At 39.8% G+C, this 26,708-nt stretch overlaps 1 protein-coding gene and 1 pseudogene across 4 annotated transcripts; both read right to left on the bottom strand.

Moving 5' to 3' along the window:
- Nucleotides 1-568: 568 nt before the first annotated feature.
- LOC121295481 lies at nt 569-5,155 on the bottom strand (annotated as a pseudogene).
- Nucleotides 5,156-5,185: 30 nt separating this feature from the next.
- LOC121295479 (epsin-3-like) lies at nt 5,186-24,899 on the bottom strand. 4 transcript variants are annotated; one of them, XM_041220125.1, is made up of 11 exons: nt 24,618-24,899; nt 23,124-23,200; nt 17,511-18,288; nt 13,797-13,915; nt 11,297-11,389; nt 9,242-9,334; nt 8,741-8,906; nt 7,235-7,426; nt 6,831-6,941; nt 6,328-6,654; nt 5,186-5,643 (listed from the first exon to the last, which is right to left on the bottom strand). In XM_041220125.1, exons 3-11 carry the CDS (start codon nt 18,109-18,111, stop codon nt 5,333-5,335), a joined length of 2,013 nt encoding a protein of 670 aa, XP_041076059.1. In that variant the 5' UTR covers nt 18,112-18,288; nt 23,124-23,200; nt 24,618-24,899; the 3' UTR covers nt 5,186-5,332. The 4 variants fall into 4 exon arrangements, with proteins under 4 accessions (XP_041076059.1, XP_041076060.1, XP_041076058.1 ...); XM_041220126.1 differs by having other exon boundaries at nt 23,145-23,200; XM_041220124.1 differs by lacking the exon at nt 23,124-23,200.
- Nucleotides 24,900-26,708: the final 1,809 nt, after the last annotated feature.

The following is a 26,708-nucleotide window of genomic DNA, read 5'->3' as shown; positions in this document are numbered from 1 at the left end:
TAGCGTTAGCTACAGACAGCTTTTGTCAGCCTGATTAAGAATCAAGCTATGAATTAAAATGGTTGAGGTTGAAGTGTTTGGCAACGGCTTCAGCAATTTGATTGTGTGTCATGCCTCATGAATATCCATGGCCTATAAGATGAAAAAACATTTTCTCTCAATTGCGTTCTTTTTCAGCAGCTCTTATTTGCTGCACGACAGGGAGCACCACAGAGTAACATGAGGTGAATACACTTGGATGTGCCTTGCTTTAATCACAGTTAGTTTATTTCATGCTCCATACTGTGTATAAGATAGTATGATGTATATTTAGTACATTTATATTCATGTGTTTATTCACTGTTTTCAGGCAAAATAATTACAATTTAAAAAACATTTATTGCAGAAGCAGGTTGAAATCTAATTCTAGTTTACACAAACAAAATATTAGAAGCTTCAGACTCATCATACTTCCATTTAATATATACTTAATTAGAACAGAAAAAAAAAAAAAAAATATATATATATATATATATATATATATATATATATATATATATATATATATATATATATACATATACACACATACACACACACACACACACACACACATACATGTATCCAACATGTTATCTTTCCAGATGGATCAAGAGTTTTTTGACTGGCTTCCTGCACCTGCACCCACCTTGAAGTTAGGGACTGTTGAGGCAGAATCATTTCTTTCTGTAAGCTTAATGCATTTATAGTCATCAGCATTGTTCTGCACAAACTGATCAACATTTCTGTAGGCTTCTATATATACAGTAACTGCATTCATGTTAACTCTAGGAGTAAATATATTAATTTCAACCAATGAGATTAAGATATGTTTTACAAGAGAGGTCAGATCAGGCAGGTTGAAATTTAAGACATTACCAAAACGCACCGTTCAACACATCAGCAGTAGAATAAACATTTGATAGGTATAAACTAAACACTATTATCAATGCAGGAACATTACTCAGTTCATTTTTGTATATTTCTTGATTTCTATACATCGTGGATGTTATCATGAACTGCACGTTTCTAAAAAAAAAAAAAGAAAAAAAAAAGGTTTTTTACAGAATTTGTAGAATTCTGTTAATAAATCAGCTATTTATAAAAGAAGCATGGCAAGATCTAGCATCAAGTAACTTTTTCATAGTCATGGTCTCAAGGATACTAAGATACACCATGAGCGTTCATAGTGTGCTGTGGTTATTGCACAAATGAGGATAGCATCTGCCCCTTTGGAGCCTAAGCTACACTTTAAATTTAATTACAAAAGGTGAACACACATGCTGCATCACACTCATTATAGCCTTGAAGGTTTTAGCCTTGATATCTTCAAATCAAATCGTGTCTTTATTATGTGGAGTTACACAGCAAGACTTTTTTTGTTTTGTTTTGTTTAACTTTGTTTAACGATTTCTTTGAAGTTGATTTGCAAAAAGAAATCTTACAAAGAAGCCTGACAATTCAATGACGGGCATGTGTTTCAAGTCTACTGTAAATCAATTTAAAGCGAACATTGCTGCCATTATCTGTGTTTATAAATCAGCGCAGCGAACCAAGGATTGGGAAAAAGCCATCATGGGTTAACCAGCTGGAGGAAGTAAAAGGGGGCCCAGCAAATAAAGAAGGCAGTGCAGATAGCGATAGCCATGCGGGTCACCTTCTTGGTGCGGCCCTCCAGATTGTTGTGCTGGAGGGGGACAACAGCAGCTACCATGTACCTTAAGATCTTGATGTAGACCATGCAGATTACCACCAAGGGGATGGCGAATGCCAGGAAGAACTGGTAGAGGTTATACCACTAGATATCTCGGCTTGGATTGGGCAGCAGCATGCCGCACCAAGCCTGGCCATCAGGGAGGGGCAATAGACGGATGTTGGTGAGGAGGGAGAGGAACCACACTCCAGCCACCACGGCAATGGCCACAGAAGGTGTGTGGAAGTAGGAGGAGCGAAGCGGGTAGACTGGCCAGGTTATAGTCCAGAGTCATGGCAGTCAGGATGTAGGTGCGTGTGAACTGGCTGGAGGCATCAACGACCACAATGATTGTGCATATGGTCTCCCCAAAGTGCCATGCCCCTTGCTCACCAACTGGTGGATGAGGAAGGGCATGCCCAGCAGAACCAGCAGGTCCACCAGTGACAGGCTGAACATGAAGATGTCGGCGGCAGTGTGCTTGCGGTGTAGCGTGGTCTTCCGGGGCACCGTGTAGAGGACAAGCCTGTTCCCAATCACACCCAGGAGACAGATGCAGCCATAGACTGTTGGCATGATCGTGGAGGCACAGGACCATTCATTTGCTGAATTGAAGTAACATCAAGATTATTGTAATAGTTTCAATAATAATAATATTACAGAGGGCAGATGACTGCTGGAGTATTGAATATAATAAATATGGCTTGAGCAAGCGACTGTTTCAGAGGGAATATTTAACTTGGTGTTATTTGCGTGCCCCACAGATTCTGTAAAGCTAGGTGGCACAGAACATGGAGTAGAGCCGTACAGGAATTAATAGTTCTGTTTGAGACCTCCACAGCAAGAACGGGGTGACACCCAGGTGAGGGTCAATGGGGGTTTCATTCTAATTGAAACAATTGAAAAAGCAGCTGCTCGGATTGCTGATCTCCACATTGCCTCCATGGAGAGCTGTAATCAGAACAAATCTAAGTAGCTGTTGGTTTTTTTTTCCCCCAGTTGTTTCAATTATGGTGAATGGTGAATAAGCAAAATCAACACCACTGTGTGTGTAGTGATTAAAAGCTAGTACAGTGTTGTTTTACACAAATGATACAAAATTCCCTGCGATGGGAATACCGTATATAAGCTCACCCAATGTAATCTAACTGATTATGAAAAAAAAATTATGCAACTGTCCACTTTGTCTAATCACACAACTACAATTCTTTAAATATCGCAGAGTATATATTAATCAGGGCATGCTGTCTGCCAGTCATTTTAAGAAATTACTTGCCTACAAACCCCAATCAAATAGACGCAAAATCAAAACAGTGACCGCTGAGGGAATCTGGTAGTACAATAAACATTGTTAATGCACAAAACTAAACATTTGAATGGTCGAAATGTTACTCTGTTTTTAACTTTGTTCTTTTTAAATAATAAAGAATAAAGAACGGAAATTTGATCTATGGTCTATTATTATGGCGTTGCACTGCTACTTGCATCAATAGTAGCTTCAAACTGCACAAATGGAAAAACTCAGCAATGTACCATGTAAGCATCAATTAGTGTCCAAAAAAAGAAATGGGTGAGAATTTTAATCAAACACAGCGTGACACCAAATTGATCAATTATGTGTTTGACATACAAAAAATGTCCAGTGGTTCTTTTTGAGCATTTTGATGCATTCCTAGAATATGGTTTCTTTGTAACATGTTGGGGTCAGAAATATTTGGCTTTCCAAATAAATGACCCTTTGGGAGTGTTGTGGGAGCTGCTAACAAGAACCATTAAAATGACAATAAATTTCAGTCATTTAAATGTGACGTACCGGAGTGGAAATCAGAGTGTTGAGTGTAGAATTGGAATGATTATGTATAATTCCATTTTAGTTACTGGAAATATCTTGGAATGTTCTATTGAAACAGCAATGTGAGTTATTATTATATGAGTGCAACTGTTGATTGACTGACAACAGATAATCCTCAATATGTGTTAACTGCAGTATACAATGTATACCAATGTGAAGTAATTGCATTCAATTACGTAATCGAACTTCTATCTGCAAATCGTCCTGGTTTACTGCAGAAGTGACAATGAATAAGAGTTCTGAACATTCTTTATTGCAAGTCTGAAAAATGTGTTTAGAGAAAAAGCAATCAATCTAAATATTAATTCTGGGGCATTTACAGTTATAAAGTATGAATTGTTAAATGCATCTCTGATTGTTATTTATTTTGTAGATGTTACCTGATAATAGAAAATGCTTTCGTATGATTTTGCGATTGGAGAATTAAGAATTAAAAAAAGATCCAGATTGAGAGGATTAAAAGGTAGCTCCATTTATAACAATAGAGATCTGCAGTTACATTTAATGATATCCTGCCAACAACAAGTGCACCTTGAAGACAAATAAGCAGCTAACTAGGTTTAATGGCATAAAGCGTAATAATCAAACATGAACTTGATCGTGCTTCACTTTACTGTGGAACTCTACCATGTATTCTGTAATCTATAAAAGATGCATTTCCCTGCTGAAAGTCAGTTTCAGTCACAAAAGGCAAGACAGAAGATCTTATAGCAGGCTTTCGGCTCTGTATACAAAGATTGCTCAAATTGTTCTCAAGGCACACTGGAAAACAGACTTTTTCACTCCCAACTTCCCTGGAGGAATCAGAAGCGTTAATCATTGAGGAATGGTCACAGAACATTTAGAGACCTAGTGCTGGCTACCTCTGTCTGTGGCAGGCGTTTCTAATGAGCTTATTACACTGTATGCATTGTTTTTTTTCTGATCCTGACAGGCAGGGATTCGACTAGTCCCTGGTTAAGTGCATAGCTGGTTATATATCACTACATGATGCTTGTCATGATCAGAATGCCAGGGTCTGATTTTAAAGTTGCTGTTTGTGGGTGAAAAATACTGATGTAAAACCAGGCATACAAAAACATATACTAGAATTAAACCTTCTGATAATTTATTGCCAAATTGTAGTTGTGCATATACAATCTTTTGTTTATTGGTATATCATTTCTTTAAGATATAGGTCATTCTACAGTTAAAGGCAAACTTTTTCATGTGCCATTTACATCCAAAACCTTCTGGACTGCTAACAGAGTCAATACTAAAAACACCAGCGGCAGTTCTGGTCAGCTTTCTGGAACCAACTGATTATCTGATGAAGGTGGGGGAGGATCTGAAGATCCCTGGAATGTTTCCCACATGTGACGCAGTGTGATGAATTGCAAGGTTCAGTATAGTGCCAGCTATATCAGGAAGCTGAAGTTGAAATAAATAACTCCACAACATTCTCATGTACTGACCTTTCTGCCTATTAATCATGATGGGTTACACAGAAAGAACACAGAGAATGAATGCCCTACCCTAAAATACCCTCATTCAAAATATGTCAACGGGGGGGCGGCTGGCTAGAGGTGAAGGGGGAGGGAATCTAGGGGGAGGGAAGCATCCCCCCTCCCTTTCTCTGGGGGGGGGGGGGGGGGGGGTGCCATCCGCATTCTTTGTAAAATGCCTTGTTAAAATGCCGAAAATAAAATAAATGAAACTCCAAGCTGCATGATTGTCCAGGCGAGAAGTCGATCCATCCCAGGTCAGTCAAGTCAAGCCTCAAGGCTAGTTCATAGGAAGGGGTTTCTGCCAGGGGGCCCAGGCTGCTGCGGGGCCATGGGCAGCAGGGGCTGAGGCAGGTTGCCAGGGATGTCTGAGAGACCCGGAGGAGGAGCGAAGGCGGGCGCTCCCGAGGCTGGCGGCTGGGTGAGGGAGGAGGGCAGGCTCATGGTTGTGGGCAGGCTGCTCAGCGGCAGGGGCAGGGAGGTGCTGTAGGACAGGGAGCCAGGCTGGGGGGAGGCCGACGGAGTACGCATCTGATTGAGGGTGAGGCGAGGCTGCTCACAGTGGAAGGGGTTAGTGGGAGAGGGGGCGCTCAGACCTGGAGAGGGGAGACAGATAAAAATCACTGAATAAAAAGCAACCTTAATCTAAAAAAAATGGTACTTAATCAGAGTTTGCCCTGTACTACAAGAGCAAAAAATATTATGGCGGTATAAGACATTACTTGTAGTAAATGGTGACCAAAATGCATTGCAAACATTGAACTAGCTCAATGTTACAGGTAAAAAGAACCAACATAAGCTTGTACTACATAGAATGTGAGTTTCTGGTAGGAATGAAATAAACTCCACCATTTAAAGTAAAAATAAATAAATAAATAAATAAATCTACAGCACAACAAACTTTTGTATATTATTAGTAGTGCTGGGGGTGAACATGTCTTTCATATTTGAATATTCAGAATTTGTTTAAATTTAAATTGGCTGGAAAACAAAAGTGTAATTCATACAATACTGAACTCGAGTACAGTATTTCAGATATCATTTATGCATGTTTTTTTTTTTCTTTGCAGGATATATTTCTTATGCAGTTGATTATACATTCTGTAACATGAATGAATATGTACCGAATACATTTCAAGCAGCGTGTTTGAATATTTGTATATTTGTCAAAGCACTAATTAGTAGTATAATACAGAGTATATTCATGTCTTATTATTATTGCTTCCAAAGCACTTGGTAAATTTTTATCACTAAAACGTATCATTTCTGCCTTCACTTACCCCCTGTGATAAACCTGCTGTGTTGCTCTCTGTGCACCCCATTAGTCTCTGGAGATGGAGTGTAGCAGGGCTTGCCCATTTCCTGCACTCTGCCCTGGGGCTTTCCTGACAGGAAGGGGTTTTTGCTCATGGGTGCTCCGGAAGGGACGAGGGAGTCCAGGTTGACGAGGGAGGCCGCGCTGGGGTCCAGGAAGGACTCGGGAGCCCTGCAGGTCCTCAGGCTGGACTCTGCCAGTGAGTCTCCGAGCCGCTTCAGGTCCAATGTGTCTGGGCTGGATGTTCCATTAGTCTGGGTGCTGGGGAACAGCTCACCAAACAGGTCCAGGTCTATGGAGAATAATATTTCCACATAATATTTCCACATTCACCTGTATCGTCATGCTATGTCCTGTGGTGAATTTAAAAAATAAGCAATTCATTTGTGAATAGTGACAGTGTGTTTATTTTCTACTGCAAAGCTGGCAATGAGAGAGAGAATAGGCTGTCCCGTGTGTGAAGCTCACCTGCGGGGCTGCTGGATTTGGTGGAGGAAGGAGCAAGGGCCCCGTTGAGCTCTCTAGCTTCCCCTTCTCCGGACTCAGACAGCTCTGCAAAGGGGTCAAATGAGGGGCCACCTGGAAGTCAAAATGTGGTTTAAAATCAGCAGGATTCTCTTTTTGCTTGCTACATGAATTACCACATTATTTGCAATACAACACTTTTGAGGTTCGGAACTGAAACACTCAAGGTTACTTTTTCCAGACCTCCAGGGACTAAAGACCAGGTGACCTAGCCCCCTTCTGGAACTCAAGTTCCAGCTACATACTCATTATTACCAGGTAAGGGTCCAAAACAGCAACTCAATACATTGCGTAAGCCATTTCACTAAAGGTGACCGCCACGAAATACTGTCCAATTAGCTCAATACCTGCAGTGTGAGCAGGCGAGCCCCAGGGGTCATTGGGAGTGGGGCTGGGGGCACTGGCCGGAGTCTCCCAGGGGTCAGTATGGGGCTGGCCAGAGCCCCAGGGTTTGGAGGGCCAGGGCGGCGATGGGGCGCTGGACACTGCTGTCACCGGGTCTGACCAGCTGCTTGTAGCTGGAGTGCCGGGTCTCGCGCCTGAAGGGAGAACAAGAGCAATGAGGTCCACTGATCAAAGCCAATCACAACTCTTAAATGACAAGACCGGGAGATTTCGGTGCATATTCTGCGCTGACTGCAGTGGCCAGAGATACCTGCTTTGAAATTTACCAAACCAAATCAAAGTAACAACATGTCATGGTATTGATGCCAACCGCCTACAGGAAGACACTCGTTTACAAGGCTGTTCCTTGTTGGGCTGGTTTAAGAAGTATATTGGTGATAAAAAATAAAGAAGAAAAAAATAAAACTGCTTATGTGATGTCCAGGCACCTTCCACTAAACCTCCATCACCAGGGATAACAACCTAAAACAGACTACAATATACAATATCTAGAACAATGGCTTTGAAATGGTACTTGAACACTTACCAACAGAAAACCTGCTACCTCAAGACAGATGAGCAATACCACTGCAAGCAAAAGGATTACGTAGTGGGTGAGGAACAAACTACCTGCAACAACTCCTCTGACCACCAGAGGGCAACCTCTCCACAAAGTAAGAAGTTTTTGTTTTTGACATTAGACATTTTCTCATTCAGATTCATAGCTTTGTTAGTCCCGTGAGACACTTGTCCTGTGATTACAGGGTCATTTTTAAATTCTATTAAAGGCAAAATCCGTCTCACAGATGACAGCTATCGGGAGAAGCAAGAAAATTCAATTTGAAAATCACAGAAATAATTGAAAACATTCTGAACGATAATTACATTTACAGAGCAGGAACATCACATGGTTTATACGTGACAAGAGTAATGACTGACCTATATGTCAGCTCCCATTTATAGAAGCACGGAACTCTTAGTAATCCAAAACTCATCAAACACTGTGTCAAAATGCAACCAGTCACACAGAATAATCTACAAAACAATTCAGTACTGCATGACTGCTTTTGTGTGACTCATAGTTGACTGCATGTGAAGCAAGTAGTGATTTACTCCTTGCCCATTGATCACTGAAGCAATGTAAGTGCACTGTATAAATCTTATGCCAATTCCGTGACCAAAGCAAATTGGCTAAGGTTTACTTCCATGAAATGACATATTCATCTGCCCTCTACTGGTAAGACAGAAACAAGTACACATGCCTTACAATTCCAGCCTTGACAATATAAACTGGTACAATATATAAAATATAGGAGTGGAACTAAACAATTTATGTCAATATTGTTTAATGCCTCTATCTTGCGCTAATTTAAGATTAACTAGAGTTAACTAGATTAATTAGAGATTAACTGGACATCTCAGACTTAACTCAAATGAATGGCAAACTCAGTACCCTGTCTTGACCTTACCGAAGTTGTCCCAGGGGTCAGAAGCAGGCAGAACTTGGGGTGGCGGGCTGGTCTGGGGCTCAGCCCAGGGGTCATTGCCGTCAGTCGCAGTGATATCCCACGGGTCTCCAGCAGGGGGTGCTGAAGGTACTGGACCGAAAATGTCCACCAGGTCAAGCAGGGCAGACTGTGTGGACAGATACAGGAAATCTTACACTGCTGTACTGTCACACCTGCTAATTAATTATATATATATATATATATATATATATATATATATATATATATATATATATATATATATATATATATATATATGGGGTTTTTCAATCTAACTTGAACCACACATGAAGGTGAGCAGTAAGCCTAAGCTCAGGGCATATCATTACATATTTTATAACCAATTATCAAAAGGACTGACAGTACACAGTAAAACAAGAGAGATGGTGTGTCCATTTAAAGTCTTTTGGGACAAATGAGTGGTTATTGACTTTGCTCTCCACTCCTCGCCTTGTGCACTACCTCTCCCTGCGGAGTAGTGTCCTCACTCTCCAGCCGGCTCTCCTCTAGGGCCTTCTGCAGCAGAGAGAGATCGCCTTGCCTTGAGTGCTGGTCCTGCGACAGGGAAAGTGACACTTTACTGTACGGAGAAACAACACACACACACACCTATACTGTAGGAGGATGGGTGCCACACAAGTGTGAACTGACAGTCTCTCAGACACCAGCACAAAGACAGCCTCTCATCTGGCTCCATCTGTGGAAGGTTTCATTTATTTGTTAATTTAGCTCTTGTAAAAGCTGTGAGACTAATAGGGGTACTCTCACTGGGGGAGGGGGAAGGAAATATACTTTTTTTTTGGTTTAGTATTTTAATGGAATGAACAACATCACGCTATTTCTAATCAAAATCTAGCAAAGAAAAGCACATCTTGGCAGCCCTGCCATGAAGAACAGAGAAAAAAAAACTAAACAAAAAGAAAAGCGAGTTGAAAGCCTTGTTTGATGGGGATTTTATTAGTACCGTTAGTCATTGCAGACAGAGAAATCTCCAAGGTGCCAGTTTATAGCACTCAGTCACTGAAAACAAAAAAGAAAAACAGCAGCTAGACTAGACAGGGTGCTCCATTACAACCATGAGCAAGCTGATAGACTACCTCCGCACTGCCAGCTCTGAACACACTGCCCGTCTGTGCTTTACTGGATAATTTTCAGGTAGGTAGGTTATCTGAAGTAAAGCAGCAGTAAGATATGTGGATTGTGTTTTGAAAACTTCCTAATGCATGCCCACTGTTTCGTATAACTATGGCTTTCGTTGATATAGCTAAAACAAACCTGAGTCCCTTTTATAACCAATGAGTGACACCTACACTGAATCTGTCAACTCTTCAGAATATTAATGTTCAGTCCACTTCAAGAAAGTGGCAGACAATTCAGTCAATTTAACAAAGTTGAAGGTTAGCACTTTATTCACATTAGCTTGAGGCCATTTTAAAATTCTCTACACGCATTGAATATGACACTGCATGCCAAAACTGAAATAATTCCCCAGCCGCTGCTCTGAGAAAGACACAAATGTTTCTCTTCCAATTCTTGTCAATATTACTTCCACTTTGCACCTTTTTACTTTTCAGGGGTTTGGGAAAAAAGTTTGTAACTTTGCCAAATAAAGTGAACACACATACAGTTCCCCCTTGTCAAGACAAACTCTTATAAACCGATACCCCAACAAAGCCACGGACAGGATTGTACCCCTCTAACTGCCACTGTCTCTGCTTGATGTTACCAGGTGTTAAAAAGGGGAACACCTTTTTGTTGTTAAGCACCCTATGAAACAAGTAGAAATGTCCATCTCCGAGATTAATAACTGCGCCTTCCTGCATAAGATTAAGGACCTGACAGAAAACTAGATCTCGGTCTTAACAAGTGTCAGTCTGACTGAGGTTTGATATGTAAGCCCCTATATAAAAATCCATACATAAAGCCACTTAAGTGTATATATAATGATAAAGTGAAAAATGCGTAAAAAGTCACATAATTATTTTCAAATGCTACAGTCCCCAGAACTGACACCGCTCCTGCTATTTACAGACGTAAAGATCTTTATACAGGATTGATTTTCTGTGCTGCTGCATATCTGTCCCCATTTTCGAGGCCTGGGGAAGTAAAACTGCTGACGAAGTAAGGATAGTAGATCAGGAGCTTTACCTTTAATAATAAGTCTGGAAAGAAATGACTTAAGACAAAGCAGATAAGTGGGATAAAGCAGGAAGGTCAATAGATGCACCATGTATAGGTGGAGGAGGCATACTAGCTGGTGATGGCGTTTGCACCATACATCAAGCAGTCTTTAAAGACACAGAGGGAAGGAAGGAGAGATGTATGAGTTTTCTAAGCCCATGTTGTTGCAAGGCAGAAGGAGGAGGAGCTGGTTAGTTAGTGTTAGCTTCTTGAAATCTGTGCTTTTGTAGACATGCATGGCCAGTGAAGAGGGGGTACCCTCAACCCTCTAAAATGAAGGGGAGAGTACTGCTGAGCAGCCCTTGTTTCTAAACCTCCACCAGGCTTATACGCTACCTTCTCGTGCTGCTCCTTACTGAGGCTCAGAGCAATCTGCAGGTCGGTGTCTTCATCGATTTCAATTGCTGGGGAGAGTGGGGGCTGCTGTGGCTACAAAGCATTAGAAATGGGGTGGTTAGTGCCTATAGCAGAAGGCAGGGCTCAATCACTGGCTGTCCTCAATGTGGAGGAGGGGCCACACTCTAGCAACATCCACTTCCAAATGTGTCTGACTCCGCCCACCTACAGCATCACCAGCTCTCTCATGGATAGGAATACATTTAAATAGGCATGACCTCAACATGACCTTCTGAGGTTTTTTTTTGTTAGTTTTTTTTAAAAAACAAATGTACTTATTTATTTTATTTTTTAAAGCGCCAAGCTGGGAAACTGTCAATAAAAATGTAATGGAGGGCAAAAAAAAAAAAAAATCAATATTCTGAAGCCGACTGTGAAATTAATTTGTGTAGCTTCCAATCGGTTCATTAAAATGTTGAGGTCGCAATTTGCTATACATATCAATAGCCTCAAGCAACATTTTCCCAGACTGTCAATTCTGCAGCTCAAAAAATGTGCGTGGAATTTATCAGCAACCAAGCGTGGAGTTAATAATGGTCTGTGCAAATCAAGAAATTGGATGTTTATGTTGACCAAGTTCAGTGGGCTGAAATCACCCATATACATTCTGCTTTCAGGACAGTACCTGGTACAGTTACAGCACAAAACAAAGAGTTTTGCTTTGTCAGGGTTTCTTAAAAAGGGGATAATCACGTGCTCCACAGAAACCAAAAAAACAAAACAAAAAAAACTGTTAACTCATATAGTTGCTGAAGAATTATTCACCATAGAGCAATGAAACTATGTGCAGGCACCAAAGGATGGTTCCCTAGGTTATAGAGCGCACTCTAGCTGAAGCCTAAGTATAAGTGTTCTTGCACTTTAAAAAACTGAAGAATACAAGGCGAAGCATTGCAGGACATGGCAACCTGGACAAATCCTGACTAGTCTGCCTGTTCAGCTGTCCACCACTCTCATGGGATCTGAATTCCTCTGACTTATGCTTCAAGGGCAGACTATGTGCACAGTTACAGTATGCATCTTGATTGAGGATGGCTTTTGAAGACATCATCAACACGGACCTTCTGTCTGGTGGAAATGTACAGCATGCAGTCATCAATCGACAGTGGGATGGTTTCCCAAACAACTGACTGAGCATTTAACACTGATATAAAGAAAGTTACCCTTACTGAATTTTAAGACTATAAAAATAAGACATAAAAATGTGTGCTAACCATGGTTTAGTGCTTATTAGCATTGACAGCATCATCACTGCCCACCCCCATTGAACATCTTCTGTTTATCTGGGAAATGCTGATATTTGGATTTTAACAGTAGATGATGCGTTGATGCTGTTCCTTGTTACTTAATCACTTCCTGGTGTTGTGTTTCAAACTTACGCCAATGGTCTAGCTGAAATCGGACCCTGTGACCAACAGTCAGTTTACCAGGACGCAGCAACTGACGTTGCATTTGAAATATTTGCATGTCCTGAATTAAATAATGAAGAATCCAGGACTTTTGTCATAATAAATAAGAGAGCCAGAGATAATAAAGTTAATCTGAGGTATTGCTGGCTGGCACTCCTTTCATTCAAATAAATAAATAAATGACTACGATTTGTGAACAATGAAACAGAACAAGTAAGCCTTATATGGGTTCAAAGTAGGGCTTGCCTTTCCTCTCAGTAGCAAAACATTTTCATTCCCGTCAAGACCTGTTCCTACCCATTTCTAATAAGGCCACTTAAGAAATGAACACCTGAAAATGGATTCTTCCCAGAATAAAGGTCAATATATTAATGATTATTTCAGGCAAGTGCTCAGCTTCCCCAAATCTCACCTCTCTGTTTATTTTGTGTTGGTTCCTGTTTCTGGTCTGACGTCACCCACTGCAGCCGTCTTTGTGAAAAGTGCACGTAGTGTGGCTCTTATTACAGACATCATGTCACACAGTTTGAGTAGACAGACCCATTCAGCACTGATTCATGGTCCTATAATCCAAACTACATGGGATGGCAGCAAGAGACACCTTATACACAATGTTTTAACTTACAGCTGTACAGCACTAAAGCTCTCATGTAAACCATCCAATCAATTGATCAGCCACTATATAAATAGGGATGCAAGTTTAAAAATACTTTTGCTTGAAACTAACAGTGTTATCTAATTGTATGCAGGGTGGAATCAACTTCAGGTAATGATTTCTCAGTTAGCTTTAACAGGAATATATCCTGCAAGTTTTCATTTGGTTTTGCTTTCAAAAGGATCCAAACCAGGCAGGTGCAGGTCTAGGTTTATAAGAACTGTGACCTCCTCCTCCTCCTCCTCCTCCACCAGCACTATCCTGGTTTTCATACACATGACTGAATTCTGTGACATAATCACTGGTAACTAATGTTCTGCCAAATGTTTTCAGCAATATCTTCAACTACAGGGCAGCACAGTGGTTGCTAGGCTACCTTTTCACACTCCTCTCGGCTCATGGCCAACGCCAGCTGCAGCTGTAGCTCCTCCTCCCCACTGGTCTGGGGGCGGGCTTGCTCCAGGTCAGAGTTCAAATGGGGCGAAGAGGACGAGGCTGTCAGAAACAAAACAAATACAAAAATGAGTAAAGAAATAAATAAAATCCTAGACAACATAAATTCCCACACAACTGAACTGCAAATTTACTAAAACTGCTTATATTTTCTTATAAATCTGCTACATGCAGCAATTCCAGACATTGAGAGAATTACAAAAGCTTACAAACCAGTTTGGTTAGCTCATTTAATTATTAAAAATAAAATAAGATTGTAAAATATTTCAGTGAGGATTTGGAAAGTAGATTTTTCTTTCTTTACTCTACTTTTAGGCCTGTTACTTTTAACTTCGGTAATGAGGTCTAGTGCAGACAACTAAGAATTTAATTTTTAGCCAGTCAGCTGAGATTGAGTATCATTTGCTTCAGCAGAAAATAAAACTGTGTTGCCGCTTAAAAAGTCAAGGGTTTCCAAATACCTTGTTTCCCTCTTCAATCTGTGCATTTGTGTTTATAGCTCAAGAACATGGACTGCTCACAGGAAAATTATTCTCAAAAATGAATATATGTAGCCTGTAAACATCTGCCTTTAAGTATGAGGCATAAATGGGCAGCATGGTATTGAAGAACCAATTCATTCTCAATACAATGATACTGTCAGTAACTTTCTCAGTTTCAACTTGGACTTGCAGTATTAACTCAGTTAAAACTATATTAGTGCATAACTCCCTAAGCAGCATATAACGTTACAAAATGTGAAAACTTAGCAGTAGGTTGCAGTGCTAAAATCAATGCTAACCATGTGCTGCCATTAAAATGGTTGTAGGAGATGGACTTCGGACAGGTGTATTCACTCTAAATTAAAATCACTCAGAAAAAATTACCTTCTTGTGTTTTCCAGGACATTTCACTAAAGAAACCTGAGTAGTCTCATCAGGTCCCATGACATCTACATAGAAAGACTGTCCACCCATCTTAGATCTTTCAAACTGTTCAGTTCTCCCTCAGAAAAACTGCCTAGCCTAGAACTCAGCCACAAACAGAAGCAGTGAGTGGAAGAGACTTTCTAATCCTGTAGTCTTCTTCTATGTCTGCTCATCAGAATGAAGATTTCAGTTTACCTTGAGTGATGCATTTAGTCAGTGCAGTGCAGTGCGGTGACAGCACCTGACACTAGTCTCCAATTTACTCAAGCACTGGCTTCTAAGATACAACTAGCAAATTGCATGGGTACATTTTCCACAAACAAATGCATTTTGTTAGGATAAAAACCTCTGTAGTACACTCAAGGTGTTTGCATTTTTTTTATTTTAGAAAAAAATGTTAATGTTTTTTTAAATGCTGATGAAAACGCTGGGGAAATAATTCTCAATTTTCCCAGACAGACAGAAAAGTAACTTCTTTGTTTCCACTGTGAGCTTAGAGAACAATTATCTAAGTGACCATGGCTAGCAATATTATCTGATAAATCGCTAAAAAAGAGGTGTTACTGTAATTCAAATTAATTGCTGCAGTATTTTAAGTGTCTAAAGTAGCTGCAACGCTTATTCAAGCGTGGCACTTATTCAATGGTGGTATTTAGTAGTTATGCTCTCTGCCTTTGGAACTCTATTCTAAATTATATCAGGAATGCTGCTACATTTCCCATTTTTATATCAATTTTAAAAACATATTGGTTTGAGTTGGTTTATTTTTGAGCTGGATTGCTGGGCCATTGGCATCCTTTTTATCTTATTTTTTATTGTAAAGCGCCCTGGGATGCTTGAATGAGGAGCGCTATATAAAAGTAAATTGCATTATATTGCATTGTATTTATTGTATTTATTGGAAGCAGTCACATTCTTTATCCAACATGGTAAATCTCTTTCCTGTTTATTTCTTTCTTGTGGAGTGCAGTGTTTATTCAAGGGCGGCATTATTTCAGGATATACAGTTGTATCTCAAAAATGCTAGGTATTAAAAGGTCAACCTCCCACCTGAATCCACCACAGCCTTCCCACTTCAAGGTCTTTATCCCTTTAAATTCTGAAGCCATTAAAAAGCTGGCAGGCAGGCACACCAAGATTAAATCTGCTGGAAGCTGGGAAACTGAGAACCCATCCAGGTAGAGATTTGTTTTATTCTTTAACTGCTCCTATTGTGGTGCAACATAAGCTGGATTCCACAGGGCTAAATTCACATCTTGGTAACAAGTCCCAAAGCACAAACTGTATGCAGCACACTGTAGTCCCTTCATTTGAAACGATCACTGTCATTTTAGTTCTCTAGACATAAAAGTGTGACATACTTACAGGCATACTTACTGCTTTGTGATGAATATAATTTTGCAAGGGTGATGTATTCGAGAAAATGTCATGCCAAGTTAATTATTGAATCGTAATAGAACCCCAGTTGTGGCCAGGAGGCTTTAGAAAATTGTGCAGCCTTGTCCCGCACAGCATACAACCACACAGTCTGTCATTAGGAATGGAAACGATACGACGCTAAAGACAGTCCTATGATCAAACTGAAGGACCTCTCAGTCAGGGGAGCTATAAAAAGACTTAAAACAGGGCTGATAGTTTGGCTTTGGAGAGACGGTATGCTAATCCATTCAACATTACTCAAATCAAGAGAGACAGTGGTTTAGCTGGGCACTGAAACTAGGATATTTTTGGAGCCCAGCCCTGCAATTTAACGGTGAAGGACACTGCCTCCCATTCAAAAGGAGCTAGAAATAGAACAATACAAAATGCAGATGACAGTTGGGAGGGAGCAAGAGAGCATGTTAGTTTATCCAGGAAATCTAAAACGTGAGGGCTGCTGGGTATGGTGATCACAGTTAGCTGCTAGGACTGGCACGTGCATTCTCTCCCCCTCTAAGTCCTCAGCAATACAAGTTTGTTTGCCAGATAAAGGAACCAACAGTGGTCAGACAACAAGGGAGGAAACAGTTCAAAATGTTTGGTTTCTCTGTCAAATTTCTACATCCTGGCCATAGCAAAATGTCACCTTTTTAAGCACAGGGATAGAAGTCCCAAAAGGCTCTTCAATATTTGAAGGTACACAGAGTCTACTGCTCCAAGTAAGCCAAGCTTCTCTTCAGCTTCTCTACTCGGCTTTCAGCAGGCATCATATTGACAGCGAGTGACAGAGCAAAACTAAACCAGTTGTACTTATGGCTGGATCTGACCACAGAAAAAAATGTAATCTTTAAATCTACTTAATATTTCATCACTAGATGCTAAAAGCATCACATACTACCCATTTAAATAATATAGATGCTGACATACTAATCTATAAACAAAATCACGCATGGCTGATTTCTCATATTGCTTGATGCTTCCACTTAAAACCATTCTAAGCCTCAGAATGAAAAAAAAACCCTGCGTAGGATTAATTACCAAAATCCCCAAAAATTAATTTAAATGATAGTGACTAAGTTGGATAATATTATAAAGTGAACTCATGACTACCTAGATTTCAGGCAAACATATTGAAGACATTGACAAAGATTTACAGTCGAAATGTTTGTCATTTGAAGCATATTCTAGTACTTCTATAAAATGTACCACTATTGAGTGTTTCATAGTTATTGACGGAGTATCCTAGTTACATAAACAATTCCAAAGGTGTGAGGATAATCAGTCCTCTGTAACGGTGTATTAGTACTCACAGTTAAAAGATGTGGGGGAACCCCGTGACCTCCCGAGCTCTTCTCCGTACAGCGAGGACATGGTGGGCTGGCTGGAGCGGCGGATGGGGTAGCTGACCTGTTGGCTACTGCTGCTACTGATCCCGGTGGCCACAGCAGACATGCGCTCCTTGGTCTTGAGAGCGTTGGCACGTTCTTGCTTGAGTCTCTCCTCGTCGCGCATCAGGGCCACCAGCTGCTTGGCCTTCTCCCGCACGTTGATGCCCTGATCCTTGCCATCGCGGTCTATGAACTGGAAGTCCTTGAGGGTCTGGATGGTGAAGACGTTCTCCTTGCACTGGTGGGCCACCTTGTCGGAGCCAGTCTTGATGAGGTAGTCCAGCAGGGTCAGGGCTTTGTAGACATGGCGCCAGTTCTTGCCGTGATCATTAAGCCGCTTCCAGATCATGCCCATGACTTCGGTGAAGGCCACCACGTTGAACGTCAGGTCGCCGATCTCGGACATAAGGGAGCTGGATGGTCCCCAGGGGTCATTGGAGGTGGCCTCCCGCACCTTGATCTCTGCTTCAGAGTAGTTGTGGACAATGTTCTTGACCTGCCGTCGCAGGGCCGAGGTCGTCATGTTGCCAGCCACTGCTGCTTGCGCCGAAGAAGCCAAAAAAAAATTGCTTGTTTTTTTGTCAGATTTCAATGGGATCTCCCTCCCTTAGGACGTTATGGGGTGGGGGGGTGGTGCTTTAGATTACAGTCTTTGGTATATTTTAGAAGACGTCCTTAATGGGGGGTCTATTCCAAATACCTTTAAAAATAAATTTAAAAATAGCACAATGTTAATAGAGTTCACAGCAGGAGTAGAGATATTTCCACTGTGCAGTTTTGCCTGAAGCAACTTTGTATTGGTTTTAAATACAATCCAATGGTGCTGGCAGATCATGCACAATTGGAGGCACAGATTTAACTAATTCAATGTTACTTTTACAAAACCTGAGAAGCATCATAGTTGCAGTCTAATATTCATATGGTTGCATATGCCTCTTTTCCACCAAGTTGTAGCAAAATCTTTCAGCTCTCAAGCTGTATGTACAGTTTAACATTTAAATATCGCTTGGGAAGAGTTTTAATAAAACAAAGCCTTTCATTTAGTAAAACTGAGTCAATTTAATGGTAATGGACCCTGAATCGGTCAGCAGTCGGTCCATGAATGCTTAGTAAAGACCCTTGGAATTTAACACACACCAGTGGAATGTTTCTGGGGGGAAAAGAAACAGCAGTCAAAAAAAAAAAAAAAAATCCCCATTTGTTTAAATAACCCGAAACGCTCTGTAACCAATTGGTAATAATCTCACTCTTCTAACCTATATATTAATGCTTTAATAAAGAGGTTGTAACAGATTCACAGCAGGGACCCTAAAACTTTATTCCTTCACCCTTCCTTGGTCTTCTTTGACTGTCAGGAAAACCACTACCAAATGAGTTACTTTGTGATAAAAAAGGTAAAGTTACAAATCAGTATCTGCTTCCTTCAAAAATATCAGGCTACTTAGTTTCTCCTATTTGTACTCATGTATAGCAGTATTTAAAGTGCTGTGTAACACAGCAGTGACTCATTAAGGAAGGAGAAATGCTATCTATCTATCTATCTATCTATCTATCTATCTATCTATCTATCTATCTATACACACACACACACACACACAAATGAATTAAGTTGAGATTGCAAGATAAATGACTTCAGGATTCTGATATTCTGAACTCTTAAGTCATGTGATATATTATGTCAGGATCTTTTCAAATTGTTAAGCTAGGATGACCAGATCGCAACAGAGCTGTTTTTAATTGAACTTCCATGTTCGATGAACACCACAGTAGTGTGTAAGCAAATTATTATTTTAACTGTGCAGCAAGTTCTGGACTAGGTCCTTGATGTGAAGACAACATGGCGTGACAGGTATTATGTGATAAAAGGGTATAGGACAATGTTTGGGCATCGTGTATTAATAATTTATCAAGGAAAAATCCTGACCATTAATCTACACAGAATTTCCATTAAAAAACAATATTAGGTCATAAAACAAACTCCTTTAGTTTGTAGGAAGTCATGGTTTGGTGTTTGCTAAGGGAATCTGTAAAGTGAACACTAAAAGCACTCACCAATATCAGGAACTACAAGGCAACTCTAACAAGCCTTAATTGATGAGGAAATTGGAATTCCCCTGGTAAAGAATTAATGAATGCCATCCAGAACCAATAAGGCATAGCTGGTACTAAGGCCAAAGGTGAAGTGTTGGTAAACCACTACTGCAGGTTAGACAAAAACGTCGATCTTGGCAAGAAATGCAATACAGAACAGAAAACAAAACAAACATACATCCCTCACAGAGCCACATGAAACAGCAGAAAGAGGAACAGAGCTTGACTTTTTGACGATACCCAGATGTCTGCTATAGTCATTATTGTACAGTAGGCATACATTAGTACTACAATAAACACAAGTCAGTGGTCCAGCTTTCCAAAGTGTGCCCACCTCGAACATAAATGCACGCTAATTAAATTAATACTGCAGATCTTTTTTACCAATTGGCAAATTATTTGGTTTGATTTTTTTTTTTTTTTTTTGACACATAGCTGTGTCTTCAGACACTTTCACTATCTGTTCTGCATTTCAACCAGACTCATCAACCTCTCCAGCATGCATGACAGCTGGGACCAAAACTGTTTTATGTAACTACTTTTTAACAGCTGAGCTTAGCCATCGGTTCCTAAACCAAACATGGCTAAAAATCAGAATCTGAAAATTCTGCATTAAACAGGGTTGCCACTGTTCTAAACCAGAAAGCACCACCCAGTAACTATACAGGGGTAGCTTTTAATCTAATGAAACGCGATTGAATATCACTCTATTGTTACTTCTAGTGAAATAAAAATGTACTGTATTCTAACAATTACATTAAACAGATATACAAACATCAAAACAAAGCCAGATATCTCAACACCTTGAAATTGAGGGCTAAGGTTTTAAAACCCATTTTCTAACCTTTAAATACCAGAAGCATCTGTAACCTTTTGACCACCCCTTTAGCGTTGCTTATTTCACTTATAACCTAGGTTTTGTTTTGCACCTAGACTCTGCCATAGTGCAGTTCTCCTCCACACTCCCTGTGCAAACACTGCTCAGGGCCCCACCTAAAAATTCAAACTCTCCTTGCTGCACACAGGCCTTCAGGTGCCTCCAGGAGCCAGTTAGGGCACTGCACCACACCGTGGGATTGGTACTGTAACAGCAAGCTTGGCTATAATCCCACCCTTTATTTTATAGCGCATTTTCTGAAAGAGAAACTTCAGCAATTACTGGACTGCGGAAGCCATCAGGTCTCGGTATTGACCTCTGTGCCAGACTGTAAAAATCTTACATCCAAATAAGCATCCAATGTCTAATTAAATGATCGATGTAGACATTTTGCATCAAGCTTTCCTGTGGGAGAGGTGAAAGCTGACCTCACTGCTGTACCTATCACTGGAAAGCTCACAGAGAAATCTCTTGTGAACCACCCCCCCTCCTCCCAGGGCTGAGTCACTGCTACCCTCAGAAATTACAGCTACTGTTTTTTACAACACAGATAAGGTTAAAGTGATGACCGTTAACACTGCTCACCTTACACTTTTCAGCATTTGCCTTCAGCATCGAAAGGTGGTAGAATTGTTGGTGGCAAACTGGTTTTGTTTATAGTAATACAGCAGGATAGATTAATAAAATATGTTGCTTTCTGGTGCATTTCAACAATACAACTGCAATCAGATCTTGTGACCTACAGAAGTAATCGGGTACCAAGAAGCATAAACATATCCTGAAAAAAGTGAAGATCTTGATTCAGAAAGATAAATAAGGGAGTTGGGAGATTTGAGGTAAGAAAAAGTATTAAAAAAAAAAGGCTATTATTTATAATCTAATAACCTTTCCCGTTCTAATCCCCGCTCAGCCACTGACTAGCTGTGTGTTAACCTCCTTGTGTTCTGTCCTTCGGATGAGATGTAAAACCAAGGTCCTATAGTGAGCGACTCCGCAGCAGTTGTTGATGCACAGTTCACCCCCTAGTCTCTGTAAGTCGCTTTGGATAAAAATGTCTTCTAAATGACCAATTAATTAATTCTTAATGAGAGATTAGGAAGTCTAGCAACTCAAAAAGAACCTGAATAGCTCACCTTGGTAAGCAAGTATACACAACAGAAATACGACATTACAGTATCATCAAAAACACAATACATATCAGACATAATTATTCACCCGCTGACATTCCCAAAGAAACCTTCAGGGAATGACTTTAATGGAGCATATGAATTATGAAATGCTATCCTGTATGCACCACAAAAGCATGCAAGCAATGACATCACTTCCTCGAAACTGACTAAGAGAGTTCAAGCAAATACCACAGGAGACTTGCTCTGCTTTACTGCACATCAGTAATTGAAGTCCAAAGGTCTAAGAAAGGATTCTACAGAAGAAAGTTCTGACTGAGCTCTATGAACTGTAATGATAACATTTTTCCTGACAGTCTGTGCGTGGCAGACACCTCCACCTACCTATTTTTTAACATCACCAAGCAGTTTTCAGATATGGTACTGTAACCTCCCACATGTAAACGAACCTAGCATAGTTCCACAAGCAATAGCAGCTGAATCTCATATCCCCCAATAGTACCCTATTCAGGGCAATCACACACTCCCTAGATGACTCCAACATCCCAGATAAGTTGACTATTCTCCTTTATAGCAGATTTGCAGCAGAAATTAAGCAGTGCTGTGATTGAATGACGTTTACTTTGATGCACCCAAACTTGCTAACTAGACTACCTTAAACTTGATGGCAATAAAAAGCAAAGCCCAAATTTTAGTCTTAATAAATTAATAAAGACTGTCATCCAACACTACTATCCTACTGGCCTTGAAGATTGTCCCAGTGATGCATAGCAGTTTGTGCCATTCCTAGTATTACTAGGAGTTTAATAAGACACAACTGAGCTTGTTACCTATTCACTGTGGCTAATCACGCCCATAGTAAAACCTGGAACGGGTGGAACTGCTATGCAATAGGAGTCTTATTTTCATCCCTGCAATTTTCAACTAAGTTACAGGACTAAGTATGTAAATGTCAGAAAATGAAAGATTAAGTATGGCGACTCGCCTCTCTAAAATATGTGTGTGTATGTGTGTTTGTGTATATATATATATATATATATATATATATATATATATATATATATATATATATATATATATACACACACACACACACACACACACACACACACACACACACACACACACACACACACATACTGTAAGTGCAACTAACTGACTGAGAAAACATGTCCCATATGCCCAGTTAAGACAGAGTTTGCCTGAGAACTGGTGTTTAATGCCACCACCCTTTATAGGGCCCTTCAGTTCCAACTTAAAACATCACAAGGCCTCCCAGCCCTACACTAGCTACCAAAAGGCTACAAGCATACACAATCACAGTCAAATGTATTATCACTTTTGCTTTAAAAATCTAAGCAGCATCTTCAAAAGCAATATAAAAATACTTTTCCTAGCATCATACACATCAGAAGTATCCACTTTGTGATTCAGTAGTACCTTCTAGATTATTGCGCTGACCTTGAAGTTTAACAGCATTCAAAAGTCCAGGACAAACACAAACCTCGCAGTCCTGCCTTTAAAAAAAAAAAAAAAAAGTGTTGGGCAAATTTTTCAAAAGACAGCACGATAACGTTTCGACTCAAGGGCATCCATTTAGCCCACTACTATCACGGGACCAATGTTGGTAAAAAAAAAAAAAAAAAAAAAAAAAAAAAAAAAAGCGAAGGGCATTTAAACACAGTCAGTGACCTTTCTCAATGCAAATACTGTAGCCTTCAAGATCAAAACATAACGTGGAATAAAGGTAATGTAGACACTGCTCTTATGAGATGACTGCAGCTCTTTATTTTAAGATTGTTGCTGTTATTAAAGCTCAAGGGGTATTTCTTTATGCATACATTTCTGGCGACAATAATGTGGACAGGCGGTGTCTGAAGTGTGATATTGCAATTGCTGAGGGTTTATTATGTTGTCAGTCTGTGTACAATTTAGCCTCAGAAGTTTAGTTAGGGTATTGCAGGCTCAATTCAATCCGCACTGTTTGAACATTTTTAGATAGTAGCCCTTACAGAAATAACGTATAGAAAGTCCTATAGTCCTAAAGTGTCCTATAGTACTACTGTAGGGAAACCCTTTTGAGTTCTATAACAGTATATTTGCTTTAAAAGAATCCTTTAGTATTTCTCTAAAACCTTTTTAGTCCAATAATGTCCTATAGTACCACTATAGGATCGTATAGGACATTTCTGGCGACAGTGTAATAATTACATTCTCATTTAAATGCCTTCAACACAGTACAGCACTTTCATTGTGAAAACGAAATTAAACGTATTCATTTTTAAATGAGATATCTTGGTAAAACTGTGTGTTTTACCGTTCTGTTTAATAAACAGTGGGCTACTTTTGTTAAAACTGGATGTCTACAACGGTGACTGATGTCAGTATAGCAACAACAGTTCTGCTTAATTACCAAACACGGCAGCTTTCTTTGTCCCTGTGCTAAAAATGATGAATGCAGTTGTCCTTGCTAAACAGTACAGTATGCGTTTCAGCGTGTACTGTTATCATTGTCGATTTCACTGGACTTAAAGAAGCCGACCCCCTTATTTCATCAAATGCGCATTTACGTTTCAGAACTGTCTAAACTTTAAAACAGGATGTCTATGGAGAGAAAACTATTCATTTGACTATTTCATCAGTGTAGAGAAGGTTATAATGTTTACAGCGAATACAATCTTTACTGAAAATGTAATTACAACTTAAACATATTGTCCTGTATACGCAACAAAAAGATGTAACCAACTGAAAAAATAACGTACTGTACACAATAACATAATCAGTATAACTGAGGTACCATATCAACAACGAGTCATAATGCGTCTTAATCATGTTAATATCACCTGAAATTATTTTTTAAAATTAGTGTACAAAAAAGTAAACATTTTTCTTTTAACCGCATCTAGCCTATTAACATGCCCTCTACTGACTCACCTAAATTGCTTTTGAGCGAGGCTGATCATTCCATTGGCAACTTTATGACCATCATTATCCCCCCATTGCAGCCTTTTTTTCACCCGCAGATCCAGTAAGATGTATAAATATATTGTCCAGCCACAGGGCCTTCAAGTCACAGTTCCAGCCTCGTTTCCAGTTGAATATGTTTTGAACGATTAAACCCTCATGGTAGCTGCCTGAGAAAAGTTGTCTTTCGTACGTATCACTGGGCAAACAGAAACATAGCTTGGAGCAGAGAGAGAGAGAGAGAGAGAGAGAGAGAGAGAGAGAGAGAGAGAGAGAGAGGAGAGAGAGAGAGAGAGAGAGAGAGAAGAGAGAGAGAGAGAGAGAGAGAGAGAGAGAGAGAGAGAGAGAGAGAGAGAGAGAGAGAGAGAGAGAGAGAGAGAGAGAGAGAGAGAGAGAGAGAGAGAGAGAGAGAGAGAGAGAGAGAGAGAGAGAGAGAGAGAGAGAGAGAGAGAAATTCCACACAGCAGTTGCACAGGCAGAGAATGGAGAGGGAAGGGTGTGCAGGCAGGCACGCTACAAACTGGACCTGCTTGCTTTAACCCATGCTTACCCAGAGGAGTGTATGGTGATTTCAGAATTATTCCAATAACATTATTACTAGCACTGCACCTGCTTAACAAATGGGATAACAAACAAACACACACTTGCTGCACAATTTAACACCCATGTAATTTGCAAAATGCTGTAGTTAAATACATAACAGAAGCTGGATTGTGGTTTGTCATGACCCAGACCCCTAACCTGAAGCCCCCTGTTTCTTTACACCTGCTGTGCCAGCGGCTTGGCACAAGGCTAGCTCACACTTTTCTGCATAGACAATCTTTTCCTTTTTTGTCTTGATTGTAATTTGTAATTCAAAGTGTCTAGATCTAGATCATCAATTGGTTGGACAATTGCAGATCTAGTATTCAAATGTAGCTTTTCATTGCTTATTTTAAGTATTTCAAATCTGATATTACACATATTGCTTATAGATATGCAATATTATAGAGATGTCTGGTGTTCCTGTGTGGGTGTTAATATACCAAAATAATAAATGCATTTGGAAATCGAAGCTGGACTATCTGGGTATGGTATATAAACTTTAACAAGCCTTTAGAAGTCCAAAAAGAGATCAAGATTCTAAGATTATCACTATAGCTACATGATGAAGAATGTACAATTATTAAGAGAATTTCAAAGATTATTATTTTAAAAAATCATGTGATAGATGTCATATAGCCTAGTCACCAAATTCTCATATATACTCTGCTGTAACCATGACATTTCCCTACCATAAAAGAAAAACATTGGAATGACGCCTGAGTTATCTGCTTAATATTAAAATTCCATGATAAATAAAGAGACAAGTCAAATTTTGTTAGACTGATAGGACTTGCAAATAATAATGTAACTTGTGTGTCCCATTATGTCTCTCCATTGGTGACATTCCTTATAAGATGTGCTTCTAGAATGATAAAGAGGCAAGCAGTCTTAAGAGACAGCATATGGAGCCTAAACCGCCTTGGCAGAATGAACACAAACTGGAATGCAAAGTTAATGCCAAATAAATAATCATATAGTAGTATGACATTGAACATGATTGTGAAAAACTGTAGCTTTTAAGTTCTATCTTAAGCATGGAAAAAAAGTTGATTTGCTTACCTGTTCCATAGCAAGATTAAACATGCTGGCTCTCTCACAAAGGTGGGGCATGTTCTGCTACATGTGAAAGATTGATGAAATAGCATCGTAGAAAAAGAAAAAAAAAACACAATTGGTTTTAACTGCGCTGGACAGCTGACTTGCTGCACAATTTAACACCCATGTAATCTGCAAAATGCTGTAGTTAAATATATAACAATCTCAGTAAGGAGAATTTAGATCAGATACGCTACATTTATAATAGGATTGCCTGTTGGTCCTTTAAATAACACTTGTTTGGAGTTTGAACAGGACAAATACCTAACTACTGTAGTCTTTCTTTCCCAGGAAGAAAATTGTGTAGGTCAATGTTTTTATCATAGTAGATAAGAGCAGCAATCTTAAAATGACTGTTAATAACATGCTTTAAAATCCATA

This window comes from Polyodon spathula, chromosome 20 (assembly GCF_017654505.1).
Source record: "Polyodon spathula isolate WHYD16114869_AA chromosome 20, ASM1765450v1, whole genome shotgun sequence".
NCBI classification, from domain to species: Eukaryota; Metazoa; Chordata; class Actinopteri; order Acipenseriformes; family Polyodontidae; genus Polyodon; species Polyodon spathula.
This window is presented reverse-complemented; position numbering and strand designations above follow the sequence as displayed.